Below are 17,703 nucleotides of genomic sequence, written 5' to 3'. Positions count from 1 at the left end.
AACTCGATGCATCTTGCCCTCGGCCTGGAGATGAATCTTATATAGCGATAGGCATGTGGTTGATGACAGCTTGAAAAGCTTAGAAGCACGGACCCGTTGTGATCCTACAGCTCCGCCGGTTCATCAGCTTTTCGGCCCGGTTTTAAAACACGGGTTTGGTGGTAGGAAGTTTGGTGAAGTAAATGTAAACAGTTAAGCTATAGGCTAAACACAGCTCACCATGGTCCAAAAGTGCCTTTATTGTTACTGCAAAGTGCAGGAGCAGCAGTAGACCAGCAGTGGCTGTAGTGGAAATCAATAGATCACCAACTACCCGTGTGAAGTTTGATTTCGTTGATCGTTGGCATTCTTCTAAGCAGATTAATAGTGCATTTGGTATCCCGAGACATATTTGAATTGGTTATAAATATGTGTTGAGGTGTCTTATCCCAAGTGGTAAGCATGTAGACATGTGTTATCTGAGGTTCCGGATTACATGACTGAGGTGCTGTTTCGACAGTAGGTTCTTATCAACATAATAGTACCGTGTCTTTAAAAAATCCCTTAGGAGGTTTTCTGATATGGGACCGTTTCGGCGATGGGACCAATCACTATAAAAAAGTTTATTCAATATAGTTTTTACATGGTCAACTGCAATTTCTCGATTTACCTTCTCACAGATGGTCGTGTGGCCGACCGGTGAGGCTAGAAGAGTTGGTTACAGACTTACTGAAGTGGACAAGAATCGAATCTCAACGAAGTCGAGATAATATCCTCTTCCGTCGTGGTCAACTACAACTTCTCGATTTACTTCCTTACAGATGATCGTGAGGTCGACCGTATGAGACTGCTAAAGTGGTAAATTCTACCTTTTGTCGAAATAGTGCGTTTGGTTGGGGAATAGAGCAAATAAAGATGGAAAAAATAGCTTAAAAATAGTTAATTCATGTAAATATTATAAGGGATAGCTAAAACATATAGGTTGCCTAGTTCGATCGGATTGATTTATCATTTGCTTTGTTTACTTGGCTCAATCGAGCCAATTGACACTTTATTTTTGCTCTCCTACTTTGGTTGGCCATTCAATCTTATACACCAATTTAATTCACTTAATTAGTCTATCTTAAATGCAATAATGGCTTGTTTTATCTAATTGACTTGATTAGGCTAGGCCTACTTGAGTGTGAACACACTAGGTTTTTTAAAATAAAACAATATAGAATTAAAAACTTATAAAAATATTTAACAATGAAATATATATATATATATATATATATATATATATATAAAGTTTTTATTTTATAATAATTTTTGCAATTTATTTTTCTATTTTTAATAATTATTTTTCTATTTTAAAAATCTTTAAATCGAGTTGAGTATGTTGGTTATCATGCTTCTGTTGAATCTAGACAAATCGAATCGAGTCAAGTAATATGAAAATATCAATATTTAAATTTGAGTTCAAAAAATATATGTGATATTTGAATTTAATTTAAAATTTAAAAATATAAATAATTTTAATTTGAGCTCGGTTCAAAATAAAATTCAAATTCGAGTTTGATTTGAATTGTTTGAATTTTGATTCAACCATAATCAAATTATAATTGATTTAAATTTAAATTCAATTCAAATTATTTAAATTTTAATTTGATTATATTTAAATTAAAATTATGTAATAATAATTATTCAAATTTGAGTTCCATTGTAAAATATTATAAATTTAAATTTAATTTAAAAAAATTATCTAGTAAATAGTTAAATAAAATATTATAAAATTTTCCGATTCGAAAAACTCACAAATAGAGTCGATTGAGTTGCATCCCTAGTCCAACCTGACCCGCAAACTAGCCAAACTCCGACGGGTTCGCGGTTCGGCGTGCCAGCTTGCTATCGCAGGAAACAGTGACGCCATCTCGGTCATGTCGTCAAATCCCAAATCCAAGGACCGGAAGACGAAGAGGAAAGAAGCAGCGGCAGGCGAGGCGAAGGAAAAGAGGATCAAATCGAACGATCTTTTGCATTTGGAGCGAAGGAGTTCGCCTCCCGCAGATCGAGATGCTGCCGGACACTGAGGACGAAGAGAAATGGCTGGCCGAGGGCATCGCCGGCATCCAGCATAACGCCTTCTACATGCATCGCGCCCTGGTTCGATCTATCCCAACCCCACTTACCGATTTGCATCCCTAATTGGTCTCGTTTTCGCCTGATCCGTATCTCCCGCTCTCTTTTAGGATTCCAATGATTTGAAGGACGCACTCAAGCATTCGGTTCAGATGCTCTCGGAGCTCCGGACCTCTCTTCTCTCCCCGCACAAATACTATGAACTCTGTATGTTGAATGCGGATTCCCAATTTATCTTGCTCCTTTTTTTTTTTTTTGTAATGGTTGTATCAAAATTTAATATTGATGGGTTTCTGTCTTGGGATTGAGAAGATATGAGGGCGTTTGATGAATTGAGGAAGGTGGAGATGTTCTTCAGAGAGGAAACTGCTCGAGGCACTATCTCGGTTATCGAGCTTTATGAGCTCGTTCAGCACGCGGGCAACATCTTACCCAGGCTGTATGTATGCGAACCCCGCTTCCCCATTTTGTTCTTAAAGATATTGGTTTTCTCTACTTTCTCAACTACATGCTCACATGAGTGAGTTTGGACATTTACTTCTGTAGTCTCTCCTTATTTTCTATAATTTAAGCTTTTGATAGCATTTAGTAAACCATACAATGGAAGTACCTTCTTCTCTAATATACCTGTTTAATAATATTAGCTAGTGTAGGTTTTGGTCCTTAATTAGTGAAAGTAAACTTCTTTATCGGTTTTTATGACTCTTTTCCATTTGACATATCTAAGTTTTGCTCTCATGAAACATTATAAATATGGCAACCATAGTCTGTCTAATCTAATTATTTCTTTCTGTCTGACTGAGTCGTGATTCAGTAAAATAGTAATAGATTAGCATATTGCCTCATTGTCGCTGGATTCTAGTTAAATCCCATTTACAACAGTAACACTTCATTAGTATTTCAGGAATCCTTAATAAAGATAGCAAGAATGCATATTGCTTGAGTGTACTATAACAAAGCCACCATGTAGAGTTAATAACTACATACCGTAACAGCTTAGCATTATCAAATATCATAATGTTCCATATTTAGCAAACTAATAAAACTGGTTACTAGTGTGGATGTATATCACTTGAGAGATTTGCTCATTAAAGAATGTATAGCAAAATAAGTGGTGGATTGCAAACATGAGTAGAAGGTCCACATTTGCAATTAAACATAGCAGGAGAGCAAAGGGTAGCATGATATGAGTATGTTTAAGAAGGTCTACCTTGGCTTAGTGTGACAATTGAGTTTCTTCCCCATGTTACTTGACCTTGTAATGGTACTTATATAAAAAGACCAAGTTGTGTGATGTCCTAGTTTAGTAAAGATAAATACTTATATGAGAATGGACAAGCATACAGCACTTTGAAAAATTTTAGTCCCATTAGCTTCTACCACCCCACCAGTCTTCCACAAATTAACACGTTTGAGTGTTTTTAATGTGAGTTTAATGATTGCATTAGGATCACGAATGCAAAAAACAGGGACAACTTCAAGGATGTAGCTGTATCTTGATATAGTCTATACTTTTAGCTATCAACATGAATGTTTGATTTCCTGGTATATCATGGTATTTGAATTGAGGTTCAGGGTTGATCTACAATTTAAGGTATAATATTCTATCCAAATTGATTTGTGCTCTGAAAATGTTAAATCGATGCCTATGGATAATCAGTATCACTGAGAATGTAGTAATTCCAGCACTTACACAGTGTGTTGCGGTCTACTTAACACAAAATAAAATTAGTATATACCATTGACAAAGTTATGCCCTTGGACCATCTTAAAAATTGAGATGTCTAAAGTTTGTTATTATGAGCCTTGCCGAAATGTTATTTAGGCACTGCAAATTACCCTTTCATTGATGGGGAGATTCATGTAGCAATTCACATGGCTTGTTGTTGTTATTTAGTGTTGTTTGTGTTCTGAAAAATGCCATGCTGCTAAGCAATGGATCAAATATAAACTCGAATGTTGAACTTCTTATTCATGTTAACAACTTCACATGTAAGCTTGAAAGTTGAAATTGTGTCCCCAGGGTGTAGCCAAGTTGGTACCCGAATGGTAGAGTTGCATCAATTAAAAGTTGAAATTGTTTTTTGCAGAGCACAATTTTGTCCATTGGTTGACACTGTTTACTGATTTTTTTGTCTAGTTCATGCTTTAGTTCTTTGTATACTTACCAATGTACATTGTCTACTGTCCTTTTCCCCCTCTAAAGCTCAGTGCTTTCAACATCTGATTTTTTGCTAGTTAATCATAGGAATAATAGTTTGCATGTATTATCTCATTCACATGTATGAAGTTAAGATTGTCAATTGATCAGGTATCTCCTATGCACAGTGGGATCTGTCTATATCAAATCAAAAGAGGCTCCTGCCAAAGATGTTCTTAAGGATCTGGTAGAAATGTGCCGTGGTATCCAGAATCCAGTTCGTGGACTTTTCTTGAGAAGTTATCTTTGTCAAATTAGCAGGGATAAGTTGCCTGATATTGGATCGGAGTATGAAGGGTAAGAATATGCACCATGAATGACAAATTATTTGTGTTTGATGCAGTTATTATTGTTTTTTGTTTGTCTAGTTACATATATTTACAAAATGGCACCTTTATATCCAGAAACTTCCTTAATTAGTCTTGAATTGATGCAAAATAAACTAAAATGGTTTAACCAAAAATGATCTGTTTCAAGATATGGGTTAATATTGCTTTGTTTTGTATAGTGCTTTGTTTTTTTTTTTTTTTTTGTTTTTAATTAAAATGGCCTATTTTTTCCTGAGTTTTAAATTGGATTTAGTCTACTTTGTCCAAATTTTTAGTAGTAGTACACTTTGATTTGTAAAATTTTATATAAGGGGTTTAAATGTAGTGTCATAATTTTGACTATTGAGTAAATATCTTTATCCTCTTGCCACTCTTCCTTTGTCATGAGATATATAAAATATGCTTCTTCTTTGTTAATGTAGTCAATGTTGGTTTGATCAAACAATAGTGACTTGGACATGACTTGGAATTTAACCTGCTAGAAAATTGATTAAGCACGTGTAATCCTTATGCTTCCATTACTTGTAATAAGTGGCATAGTTTCAAAATACCTGATCATCTAATGAATCAAACTGCACATGCAATATGAACGCTCCTTATGCCATAATCATAAAAGCAACTGCTTATTAAAATAGTGATTCCTTCATCCCCAAGTCTCTAGATATGATAAGTCTGGGTACAACTATGATTTAGAAACATATTCTTTAGTAGATCTCAGAAATTATGTTAGAAACATTATTAGAATTAGACCTCAATGACAAAAGGGTACTGTTAATCCTAATAAGATTAGTTTTCCTTTGTAATAATGAAACATTATTTAGGTGGTGACACAAGATGGTCTCTAGTTATTCAAAATTTTCAAAATGAATTCAACTAGTGGCTACCAGTTAGCACAGTCTGCTACAAAGACATCCAGTGTTAAAGTTGTTTATAGTTCTTTTTAAAGTTGATTGGCTCACCACTCTGACCAGTTCAAGGGGTTAGGGCACAAATCCAGCTTACTGTGTCAAAAAAAAAGAAGTTTAGGGTTCCAATCTTTCCTGCGTAAAAATAATTCTTATCAATTGATGTGCAGCTTTACTCACCCACACATGAAGGGGAGTATTAAAGACTTCAACAGTTTTGATCTTCAATTTCTTTGGTTTTGATGTTTAAACTGAGAACTTTTTTACTACTTACTGTAGTTTGCAAAACATTAACTTTTTCCCTTTTCTGAATCTCTGTCATTCTAAGTCCCAAGGTTACTTATCTTGTATGCTAAGGGTATTCATGCCTTATGCTAAGGGTATTTCTTGTAGAGTTTGCTTCTAGTTTTGGACTTGAAATCTAGTACTAACTAGTTTCTGAGTGTATCTATAATTCTCATTGCTAGTGGAACGTGTTTTGTTTGCGTATGATATTGAGAATATATATTCACCGGAGTTGACTTCTTTAAATCTGTGATAACTAATTATTAACTTGGAAAACACCACTGGATCTAATGAACATTTTAAACATAGAACTTCATTTTTTTCACAACAAACTTCTGTATATCTCTTGTATGATGTAGATATTGCACTTATAGAAAGAAAATCAATGGCTTTCTTAATTGCTTCTTAGCTGTTTATTCCACCATCACTCAATTTTGTTTATCATGTATTTCTATTATATAGGGATGCTGAGACAGTTAATGATGCTATTGAATTTGTGCTTCAGAACTTCACCGAAATGAACAAACTCTGGGTTCGAATGCAACACCAGGTTGGTTAAAAAAGATGTCACATATGACACGCTGTTGTTTATGTATATGTGACACCTGAACACATGCATGCCATAATTTGACATGTTGTAGACCCTGGTACTGTAGTGATTATTAAACTGTTAAGTGATCACTCTCTGAGACTAGAAATGGGACTTTCTGGCCTGCAGGGGCCGACCAGGGAAAAGGATAAACGAGAAAAGGAAAGGAGTCAACTCCGTGATCTTGTAATATCAGCACCCTGGAATTAGTTTATTCTCAATCAAGATAGTTTGATGTCTTCATGTTTTCTTTTTCTATTTTTTATAGGTCGGCAAAAATCTTCATGTTCTCAGCCAGATTGAGGGTGTTGATCTTGATGTGTATAAAGAAACTGTTCTTCCTAGAATACTGGAGCAAGTCAGTAATTCTTACTCATCAACAATTGGTACCTCTGTAGGGTTTACATCTTAGAACCTTACATTTGTTGAAGGGTATTGGCTAACAGGTTGTCAATTGTAAGGATGATCTTGCTCAACATTATCTGATGGATTGTGTAATTCAAGTCTTTCCAGATGAATATCACTTGCAGACACTTGAAACATTGTTGAGTGCATTTCCCCAGCTTCAGGTAGCTGAAGTAGTTTTTTCTAAGAATTATATACTTATATTACTGTTTTTCTTGTGTTATTTGGTTGATGTTATATAACTTCAGCATGCCACAACTAGCATACATCCTGAATTCACGTAGGATAACAAATCCCCTCTTAATAAGCAAGAGTTTATATGGTTGTTTATTCATCTTTACATGGTTCAAATCTAGTGTGCTAGCTGTTTCTGACTAGTATTTATCAAGGTAAAAAGTTGTTGAAGTAAATGAGTAATTGTAGAAGGATATGGTGCTTTGTGTCACGATTAACTTGACTGAAACTTTGGTCCTTATCTCAAGGTCCAATGCCCTATGCAGTATGTAGGCTAGGATGAAGATTTTATTCTTTATCATGTCTTGCTAACTAGTTTTGTCTTGCTGACCTCATACTCTGCATGCTTCCTGTTCCTCATCCATTTGTGTCTCTTAATAAACATATGATAGAGATGAGGTACACACTTATTGTGCTTTATGAATTTATATTAACTTGTGCTAAAGGTGATACTCACTTGATTAGCCAATACTCAAATCCAGTTGAGTTGTCAGGTTTATTTTTTTTCCTATTATCAACCTAATTGTATTTGGGGAGAAGTGAAGGGAAATTACGGTTAATATATCTGTAGACAAGATGACTCCGTGATGCTAGACAGCAGGAATTAAGCCCAGCCATACCATGAGAACAATATCACCCTCATTTCCAGTACCCTAGTACTGTCAGAATAAAAAACAATAGCTATGAACCCAGTGTATTCTTTTCTGGTATCTTCCAACCAAATTTTCAGCATGATTTTATTATCCTAAATAATTTGCATGCCAAATGTTGGATAAGATGTTTCCTGTCTCCTTTTTTTGTGAGTATCAGCATAAGGGGGATAGGCATTGGAAAGATCATAGAAGTCTTCTGTAATTTTTTTAGGTGTCAAATTTGTCTTAGTAACTCATTGTTGGGACTTTTGGATGCCTAAATTCTTTTCCATTTTTATGCAGCCATCAGTTGACATCAAAACTGTTCTATCTCAACTTATGGATAGGCTATCAAATTATGCTACATCCAGCACAGAAGTGAGTTTCTTGACTCGATCTTGCTGAATTAGGAAAAATAATAACTATGTCTTGTACATAAATGCTGCAGGTATTACCAGAATTCTTGCAAGTAGAAGCTTTTGGCAAACTGAGTAATGCAATTGGAAAGGTAGTTCATGATATACATCTTTAGACTATTTCTATATGCCGTGTGACTTGTAAATTCTTATGTTGTCTGGATTTATCTTCTCATTAGACATGCTGAGTTAACAAAATTCTTGTATGATGTGGACCTACACTAATTTCAGGAATTCATTTTATCCCACTAAACCTTTCAAGAATTCTTATGATTGTAACATGCTTTGTTAACTTCATTTGTAATATATTCATAGGCCTCCACCTAAAAACTTCAGTGATTTCTACTAACAAGGAATTTGTTTGTTCTTATTGGTGGAAATGACATCTGGCCTTGCATTAACCAACTTGTTTTATGGGTTGCGCTGCCCTACCCCATTATTTGGATGGGGAGGGATGAAACAAGGATTTTATGCCCCACCCCTCTTTGCCCGTGCTCAGTGGAGGGCATAGGATTATGAGTTCAGGAGGACAAATTACATTAACATTTTTCTCAAGAGGCAAGATACTAAAGAACATTGATTTCTTTTTTTAAAAAATGATAAACCCTTGTAATGGTTTAAGGGAAGTAAAAAAATAATTTGGTTGGGTACCCCAAGCCTCCTTGTGTTTGCACTGTCCACTTCATATTAAATATAATGAAATATTAGTTTAATCGTTTTGGTCGTGCCTCACTTTTTGCCCCTTATCGATTTGCCTTGCACAACAAGCAGTTATAGGGGAGCCAGGGGCACAAAAAAGCATAGTAGGAATGGGAAGTTAAATCTCCTCTCTGCTCAGCTCTCCTCTATTCCCCATCATTATAGCCCAAAAGAATATTTATTTCAACATTCAAGTTCCTAAATAAATCATATCCATGAGTCAGATATCAAGTTTTCATCATTCAAATTTTGAGCTGGCAATCTTTGTCAATCTAAATACCAAAATTATGCACAGCATGAATATCTTAATATTGTGAAAACATTAGAGTTATGAAGGAACGTAAGGTATATTATTCACGATTAGTATATTGTTGCAGTTGATTGATTCCTTGGGCATTTAGTACTAGGTTTCCCTAAACTTTGATGCAGGGCAATGAAATTTGTATAAACTACTTATGTTTTTTATAAACTAAAATATATGGAGGGTACGACATGGTAAAAAAATCATTCCATACTTGCCCTGCCCCACATGTTTAGGTTATTTGGTATCCCATCCTTGCATCATTTGCATATCGAGATAGGGGAAGACTACCTTAATTGGAGTGGGATGAATCTTGGCTGGGGCAGGGCAACTTGTCATTCCTATTTAGGGTACCATGAATGTTTTTCAAATGACTGATTCCTTTGTACCTGAAATTCTGGTTAATAAAAGGTGCACTTTGAGCCATTTTTTCTACCTTCCTTGATATGAGTAGAGGCCATGTCCATAAGTAGCATGTTAATGTAGAATGTCAGGTTTATACTCACAGTGGATTGTATTGCTCAGTCAACTTCGTTGCCTATACTCATGCATTATATAAAATATAGTATTTAGATGAATTTGTGATTATAAATGATAATCTCACTTTTTTTTCTTTGATTAGAAAAAATATTTTACTCTTGATTTATTCTCTTTATTGGGGGAAAAATCATATGCTCAAATATGGTTTTACTATTTTGGCATTTCTAGACCCTTGTAATTTTGTTTCCACTGTTTCTCTTATGCCTCATATGTATACTTTATATTGGTTTGTCCTCACATTGACTTGATAAGTCAAATTATGTGAACCTAATTTGTTGTGATCTATCTGCATACAATATTCAATTTTATAGGTAATAGAAGCGCAGGTTGACATGCCTATTGTTGGAGTAATTACTCTCTATGTATCCCTTCTCACATTTACTCTCCGTGTGCATCCTGATCGGCTTGACTATGTGGATCAAGTATTGGTATGATCTATTCATTCTAACTATAAGATCTGATGTCCATATTTTATCAAAATAAATCTTTATTGTTGATTTACAGGATATTCATGTTTTCTTTCTTTTTTACTTATTTATTTTTGAAGTAAAATCAAACTTATTCTATCCAAACGTATTAAATATAGTAGTTTCTAACAAAAATTAGCTACTTTAAGTTTCATTTGACATAAGAACTTAATAAAAGATATATGATCACACTGATTTTGAATAATGTAATTAACATTCTTTATTATAGATAACAAAATTTTCACTTTTCTATTTCTACAGGGGGCTTGTGTCAAGAAACTTCCTGGAAAAGCTAAGCTTGAGGATAGCAAAGCAACTAAACAAATTGTTGCACTTTTGAGTGCTCCACTGGAAAAGTACAATGACATTGTTACAGCCTTGAAGCTTCCTAACTATCCCCGAGTCATGGATCACTTAGACAATGGGACCAAAAAAGTCATGGCTGTTGTTATCATACAAAGCATCATGAAGAACACCACCTGCATATCAACTGCAGATAAAGTAGGCCTCCTATTTAGGTTTGAATTCTAAATTTGAATGGTTTTGTTTAAACTGAAAAATCTTTTGGTATTTCTAGGTAGAAGCTTTATTCGAATTGATAAAAGGGCTTATGAAGGATGTTGAGGGAACTGAAGACGATGAGGTATTAAAGTTGGATTACTGTTTTCCAGATAGATAAAGTTTCTGTATAATGTGTAATTTTTTATCAAAAAATCTCGGCCAGTCAAAGACAAAGCATGGTTACTTGAGACAAAATTTCTGTCCCTTCCTGCAATATAGCTATTATATTTACTGCTAGCAAGATGATTTCTTTTTGCTACCTCTTTCTTTTGAATGTAGATTGACGAAGAGGATTTCAAGGAGGAGCAAAATTCTGTTGCACGTCTTATTCACATGTTGCATAATGATGACCCAGAGGAGATGTTGAAGGTAGATTTAGTAAAGTTGTGCATTCGGACAAGTATATTTTCTGTTGATTGACAATCGCTTGGTTATTTGAACTGCTGAAGTTTTTGTTTCTTCCATCATTCTTTTTGAGGACTGTTTCATCCTTCTTTTTTTCTGTAAAATGGAAAAAATTATTTTAACGGACATATTGTATTCTAGTTCTTCATAGAGAAATCACAGATACTAGGAGTGGTGACAAATCTAAAGAGGATATAGAAGTAAAAAAATGCAAATTGTCCAAAACTTAGATACGTGCTATATGAAGTCAGGTTCAGTGTCATTTATGGTGCCAATTAATAAGAATGTTCAATTTAATTTTTAAAATTGTTAGAATTTACTGAAGCTTTCAGATTTCAGTTTATGTTCCTCATCTAATTGAATATCTCACATCAAACATTGACTTCTTGTAAGAATAATATAGTGATGCCTGAACCTTTGACTACCCTTTTCCTAGCTAAAACTGTATGATATTAGCAATTTCATAGAGCTTCATACGTAGTGAAAATTTTGAGAACCCATTTAGAATCTTATTTGCTATTCTTCCCAGGTACTGCTACTTGTTTGATTTTTCCTAAGAACTTGTTGCACGTGTAGAGCATTTGTTGTAATGAAAAATTTTGGATAGTGGAACTTGTTGTGCTGATTATATGCTATATTGGCACAGCTTGTTAATTCTATATCGATGAATTTGCTCATGCCTTGTTTTTTGCCAGTAAAATTGTCTTACCTAGTGGTCTAATTGCAACTGAACTACACAATGTTTTTTTCAGATCATATATACTGTAAGGAAGTACATTATTCTTGGCGGTCCCAGACGCCTTCCTTTTACTGTACCTTCCCTGATTTTCTCTGCCCTTAAGGTTTGTATTAAATATTGTATGCCATTGCAAATTGTTTAGTTGCTGGAAACTTTTTTTCTTGTAATAAACACAATTTCCAATTTTGTAGATATATATAATTGCTTCTTATATAGTTCAAGAGTATGCTTGTTTTTTTTCATGGTGACTTGATCTACATGGCTGTTGCCTCATTGGGTACTCTCTATACTTAATGGTGGTGATGGTAAGGTCGATATAGAGTTTGCATAAGTATGGACAACATATATTGTTCCATAATATAAAGGGCAGTCTGATATATGAAACTCCGGTTAATGTGGGATTTTGAGGAAGGGTCTATTGTATGCGGTTTTACCCTGCATTGCAAGAGACTGTTTCCGCAACCCGAACCTGTAACCTCCTAGTCACACGGCAGCAATTTTACTGATGCACCAAGGGTCCCTTTCATATTGTTCCATGATAAAATAGGATAATAATTGCCTTCCGATAAACACTATTTTGTTACTTTTTTTACATTGTATCCCTGCAAAATTTATAGTGTCCTAAGACTGTCATACAAGAAGACTCCCATAACTTGATTAGCACGAACACCTTATGCTTCTAAGTTGTTGAATCATTTCAAGGAACTTCATCTTTAGAATGCCTTTCCCTCAATGTGTATGGCTAAGCTCTGTGTTCATGTGGTATATGGACAAACAAGAGGCAAATTTAGGAGCTTGGACAGAATGACAGGAGCATCCATTTTGAACCAGTGGAAAATTAATGACATTATGAAGTGTTGGAGGGGTTATCTATCATTTTCCTTGATGCCTTAGCATGCTACTTGTATTACTCTTAAAAAGTATGATTCTTCCCAATGAGGAAGGTTGTCAAAAAGGATTGTTGTGCACCTATGACCGATCAACTATGTCAAACTAGGTGATAAGGTACCATGCAAGAAACATATGTTGCCTATGTGGATATTGGATCAACTTTAAGTTGAATCTTAACTTCTAACTGTGCCGTATGAAAGGTATTGGAATACTTGCATCATTAGATATAGGTCCTTGGTAATTATTTTATTATCTTAGTGGAACATTGGCTTAGTGCCCTTGCCTAAAAGAAGTACTACAGAAATTGGAAATATTAAACCTATTTTATGATTGCTTTAGGTTGCTGTGTTTCAATCTGTGAAAGGTCAACCCAGAATCTGAATCTGGTAACTTATACCAACTACCAAGCGTCTTGAGTTGAGAGGGAGGTTTTTCTTCATGAAAGTGTTACTATTCGATCTCTTTGACTATAGTGTTGCCTCACCTTTTGAGGTAGCTTGTATACTTTCTTTCTTGTTTCTTCGTAGATGTGCATGAACCAGTCTTTGCCATTTTAAACTGACCGACCTTGCAGGAATTCATTCTTATTGCCAAAAAATCATTCTTTTCTACGTTGAAAAGCAAACTAAGCTATATTCTTTACATGTTTAATTGCCTTGTAATTACTCTATCACCTAGAACTTGATTTTGTTGATTAGGTAGGATTTTATGTCAAGAAAAGAAGTTGCACTTCGAGTAATATTATTAATGTTTGTTAAGACTTTTATTTTTCGGTCTGTTCTACAGTTGGTCAGACAGTTACAAGGTCAAGATGGAGAGCCTGTTGGAGAAGAAGTCTCTGCAACACCAAAGAAAATTTTTCAAATTCTACATCAGGTTTTTTGTTTTCTTTGTTCTGGACTTCAAGAATTAATTTAAGAATTAAATATATTAAGATGAACTATTTTCATGAAAGGGATTAGAACCTGTCTACTGGAAAACTTTACCTAGCTGACCCAAGTTTCTCTGGGGATCTCTAATCTGTTTCAAGTATTGAATTATTTTTGAACTTGCTTCTTAGTATTGGTTTTAGGTTTGCCTTTGACTTGAACCCACTGATTTTGAAATGGAATTTTCAACCATATCTGACCTTGTTTATAGATCTATTGGTAATTCAATGTAAGTGTATTCATCAGTTATTAATAATTATTTGATCCATGACCAACTAACCTGATAGATTCATATGATTAGGTGAATTTGTTCGACTTAAATTTGACCCTTTCCAGCTTTGCCAAATCTTTTTTTAACAAATGTAGGTGAGTTTGAGTTGAAAAAGAACTCGACACATTCTGGTTGGGAAAAGGAAGCTGACTGAACCCCATCATTATGATGTCATATCAAACAAATCAATAATAACATAAAGATGTTCCATGAACAATAGTTGCACGCTAAGCTTACAACTTTTCTACTGAAATAACATATTTGAAGAATCTTTAAACAAAAGAAAAAGGTGATTGTTCTTTTGGATTTTTTTTCTATTTCTAGGTCTTCATCTCCTCTCTCCAAATAAAATAAAAGCAAGTGGAAATCTTTGAACTTGCTTAAATCAATTGTTGGAGATCCTAGTGTTGAACTGACCTAAAGCTGAGAGGCTGCAATTGAGTTTTATTTGATCTGATCCTGCATCAAGAAGGTTCTATAGAAGGATAGTAAATTCTCATCCTAACTGCTAGATGACATCAAATATAATTCACAATAAGGAAATATAGGATCTTTCTTCAGGAAGGCCAAGTTGGTGGTAACTTATACTTTGGTTCTCTTCTTTCTCTACTAAGTGATTTTGAACTATTTCTTTCAACTTAAAGAGAAGGAATTCTATCTGAATGTCATAAGGAGCTGGCTCAAGTGCAAACAAATAAACTGTAGGAATCACAAAGACATCTTAAGTAAGCATTCATTCAGAAAGGGTTTATTAAATATCTATATGATTAGATTATTGTTAAAGTTGATTATGTCAAATATAGAGATCTATAAATATCATTAGCTACTGTTTTTTAAAGTGATTTTCCTTCTTGATTGTACCAGTTCCTTCTGTCTCCATTGTCTTTTAATTCTGTAATCCATTTCAGACTATTGAGGATTTGTTATCTGTTCCTTCACCAGAGCTTGCTCTAAGGCTATACCTACAATGCGCAGAGGTATGCAATTGTTTAGTGCTAAAATTGTTTCCGTTAGTGCTTGGACATTATTCCTCATTAATGTTTAACTAACTCAGGCTGCCAATGATTGTGATCTGGAACCCATTGCTTATGAATTCTTCACTCAAGCGTTTGTTTTGTATGAAGAAGAGGTTGCAGTAAGTAAACTACATTGAAGCCATGTCATTGCTTGGTCTTTAAGTTGAATGAATCTGTACCATTCTTCAGCTAGCAAAGTTCAATAAATACTTGATGCCTCATATTTCAATTTAATGGTACCTCGATATCATTATTTTTGGCAGGACTCAAAAGCCCAAGTCACCGCAATTCACTTAATTATTGGAACTCTTCAGCGGATGAATGTATTTGGAGTAGAGAACCGAGATACTCTTACACATAAGGCCACAGGGGTATGATTTTATTTATCCCCACATGAGTTGTTGCTTCCCTCTTTTGTTTTAACTTGTGATGGACTAAGCACTCTGGCTCAACATTTTTCTTCCTGCAGTATTCAGCAAAACTTTTGAAGAAGCCTGATCAATGCAGAGCAGTTTATGCATGTTCTCATTTATTCTGGGTCGATGATCAGGATGGAATTAAAGATGGAGAAAGGTGAATAATATTTGTTTTCCTCATTATAGTTATTAGGCTTTGGCTCTATTGCTCCAAAAAAAAAATGGTGGTTGTGTATTTCACACTCAAATTCTAGGGCCAAGTGTCATTTCTTTACCGATTTTAATCCCTTGTTTTAAGAACCCTGACCATATACTTAAGGGGAGAAAAGCGTCAGCCTTGCCATGATTCAGTTTTATTAGGCCAAATTCTGTGACACCAAATGGTTAGTTTAAATTTCATAGTTGTGTTTTGTTGTTGAAACTATGGATGGTTTCTTGTGTATGTTGTTTAATCATGTATTTTAATCTCATCATATAGACTTGGTCTAGTTTTTTTTGCATTAGTTTACTTGAGATAATTCCCATTTTTCTTGGTTCTTTCAAGTAGATTTATGGTGCATTTTGTTCACAGGAATTGAGTAAGAAATAGGATAATTAAGGAATTGAATTGATAAGGAATTAAATATGAATTTTTGTTTTTTGATTGGTTTTTGGAATAAAAGAGATGCTTCATTTGAATTCCTATATTTGCTTTCTAGAAAATTATAAGTAACTGAGTAGGGTTCATGGTGTAGAAAATTGTTGGCTTGCCCAACTTGCTTAGCTCCGCCTGTTCCACTTGGCCCGGCCTGCTCTCCTTGGCACAATTGACCCCACTGTCTTGATTTAGTTGTTCATAATACATATCTTTTATAGGGTTTAATAGAGTAATAATAGCTATTACTTGGGATATGAAAAAGAGGAGGGATTGTTATTTCTAGAATAATCATCACAATTCCATTGGAATTAGTATTGCAACATAGGAATACTTATTCCATGGAAATTTATAGGAAATAAAATAACTATGAACCAAACCACTATTATTATTATTGATGCATTATTTGTTTGTGTGGAAAATTCATCATTTTTGAAGCCTAGGTCATTTTTTTTTGCATCTCTCCTCAATTTGGTGATTTTAGAGTGCCATTAGAAACTGACTTCTTTAGTTGTCAGAGCTGATGGGATTTTGTTGGACTTTGAGATCTTTTTATGAGAAAATGCTAATATTATAAGTAGGAACTAAGATATGAGTTCCTAGTCTACTCATAATTTTCATTTCAATTGAAGAAACTACTATATTTTCTGGAATTGGTGGTTAAAGTTTCAGACCATAGAATTGACACTAAAAGAAAGAACTTCTGCAAAACATAAGATACTCTTAGATAATATTATGAAATCTAGGATCTGGCTTATAAAGCATTGGTAGTTTAGTAATAATGGTTGTTTCTTAGCACTTTTTCCGGTTCTTCATATTTTATTTAAAGGAATAGGCATAATTGAATGATGTTCTAATCCTTTTGCACCTTTCTGTTTCAGGGTTCTCCTTTGCTTAAAGCGAGCCTTGAGAATCGCAAATGCCGCCCAACAAATGGCAAATGTGTCGAGGGGTAGCGGCGGCCCAGTGGTATTGTTCATCGAAATACTAAACAAGTATGATGAACAAAACAAGTTTAACATTTATGGGAAAGTCGAATGCATCTTTCTCATTTTGAAACATGCAACATCATTTTATGCAGGTACCTTTACTTCTTTGAGAAAGGAAATCCTCAAATCACAGGTTCTGTACTTCAGGGTCTGATCGAACTCATCAAAACCGAAATGCAAAGCGACACTTCCGCATCCGATCCCTCAGCCGATTCATTCTTCGCTAGCACACTGCGTTACATTGAGTTCCAGAAGCAGAAAGGTGGCGTCGTGGGCGAAAAGTATGAACCCATCAAAATTTGACTGAGGCATAAAGCAGGACGTCAAATTCTCATTTTGTCGAGCCAAGCCAATGGTTCGATACATGCTCCAAAATTTCATTTTTACTGTGAAGGTGGTAATTATACATTGTACATCCGCAATAGTTAGCAAGGTTTTTTGCTTTCATGTTTACCTTTTTCTCTCTTTTTTTTTTAGATTTTTTTTTACAGTTTGCTTGTTCATGTGCCATCATAGGAACCTAACAGATCTTCCATTTCCAAGTTTTGAACAGAAATGTTGTTTGTTAATTATCATCATTTGTGAAGTTAATAATGATGGAATGATTACGTTTTGGATGTGGTATTAATTATTTTTAGATTCTTTCTTTGTCGTTCATTGGGATGCTACGTCGTATATTGAATCGTATGGGTATCAAGATTCAGGGGTTCTCGACACCTCTAATATTTTTGGTTTTAATATCCAATTTAT

General features: G+C 34.5%; 1 protein-coding gene across 1 annotated transcript; it reads left to right on the top strand.

Moving 5' to 3' along the window:
* Positions 1-1,944: 1,944 nt before the first annotated feature.
* LOC141819026 (vacuolar protein sorting-associated protein 35B-like) lies at positions 1,945-17,568 on the top strand. Its single transcript, XM_074706410.1, has 22 exons — positions 1,945-2,124; positions 2,211-2,307; positions 2,413-2,539; positions 4,412-4,597; positions 6,282-6,369; positions 6,538-6,594; positions 6,677-6,766; positions 6,855-6,977; positions 7,983-8,057; positions 8,128-8,187; positions 9,947-10,063; positions 10,364-10,603; positions 10,680-10,745; positions 10,943-11,032; positions 11,821-11,910; positions 13,485-13,574; positions 14,807-14,875; positions 14,953-15,033; positions 15,178-15,285; positions 15,384-15,487; positions 16,846-16,959; positions 17,046-17,568. Exons 1-22 carry the CDS (start codon positions 2,035-2,037, stop codon positions 17,254-17,256), a joined length of 2,373 nt encoding a protein of 790 aa, XP_074562511.1. The 5' UTR covers positions 1,945-2,034; the 3' UTR covers positions 17,257-17,568.
* The last annotated feature ends 135 nt before the right edge of the window (positions 17,569-17,703 follow it).

The sequence above is a fragment of the Curcuma longa genome, chromosome 2 (genome assembly GCF_044706935.1).
Source record: "Curcuma longa cultivar G26 ecotype Majalengka, Jawa Barat chromosome 2, ITB_CL_G26_1.1, whole genome shotgun sequence".
NCBI classification, from domain to species: Eukaryota; Viridiplantae; Streptophyta; class Magnoliopsida; order Zingiberales; family Zingiberaceae; genus Curcuma; species Curcuma longa.
Note: the sequence above shows the minus strand (reverse complement) of the source record. Positions and strands in the feature narration are given on the sequence as shown.

What these genes read in the sequence shown, in the direction of transcription:
- LOC141819026 (XM_074706410.1), top strand. Translation starts at nt 2,035, where the DNA reads ATGCTGCCGGACACTGAGGACGAAGAGAAATGGCTGGCCGAGGGCATC. An exon ending in ATTGGATCGGAGTATGAAGG is followed by an intron (nt 4,598 to 6,281) that starts GTAAGAATATGC and finishes TCTATTATATAG; the next exon opens with GGATGCTGAGACAGTTAATG. An exon ending in TTCCTAGAATACTGGAGCAA is followed by an intron (nt 6,767 to 6,854) that starts GTCAGTAATTCT and finishes ATTGGCTAACAG; the next exon opens with GTTGTCAATTGTAAGGATGA.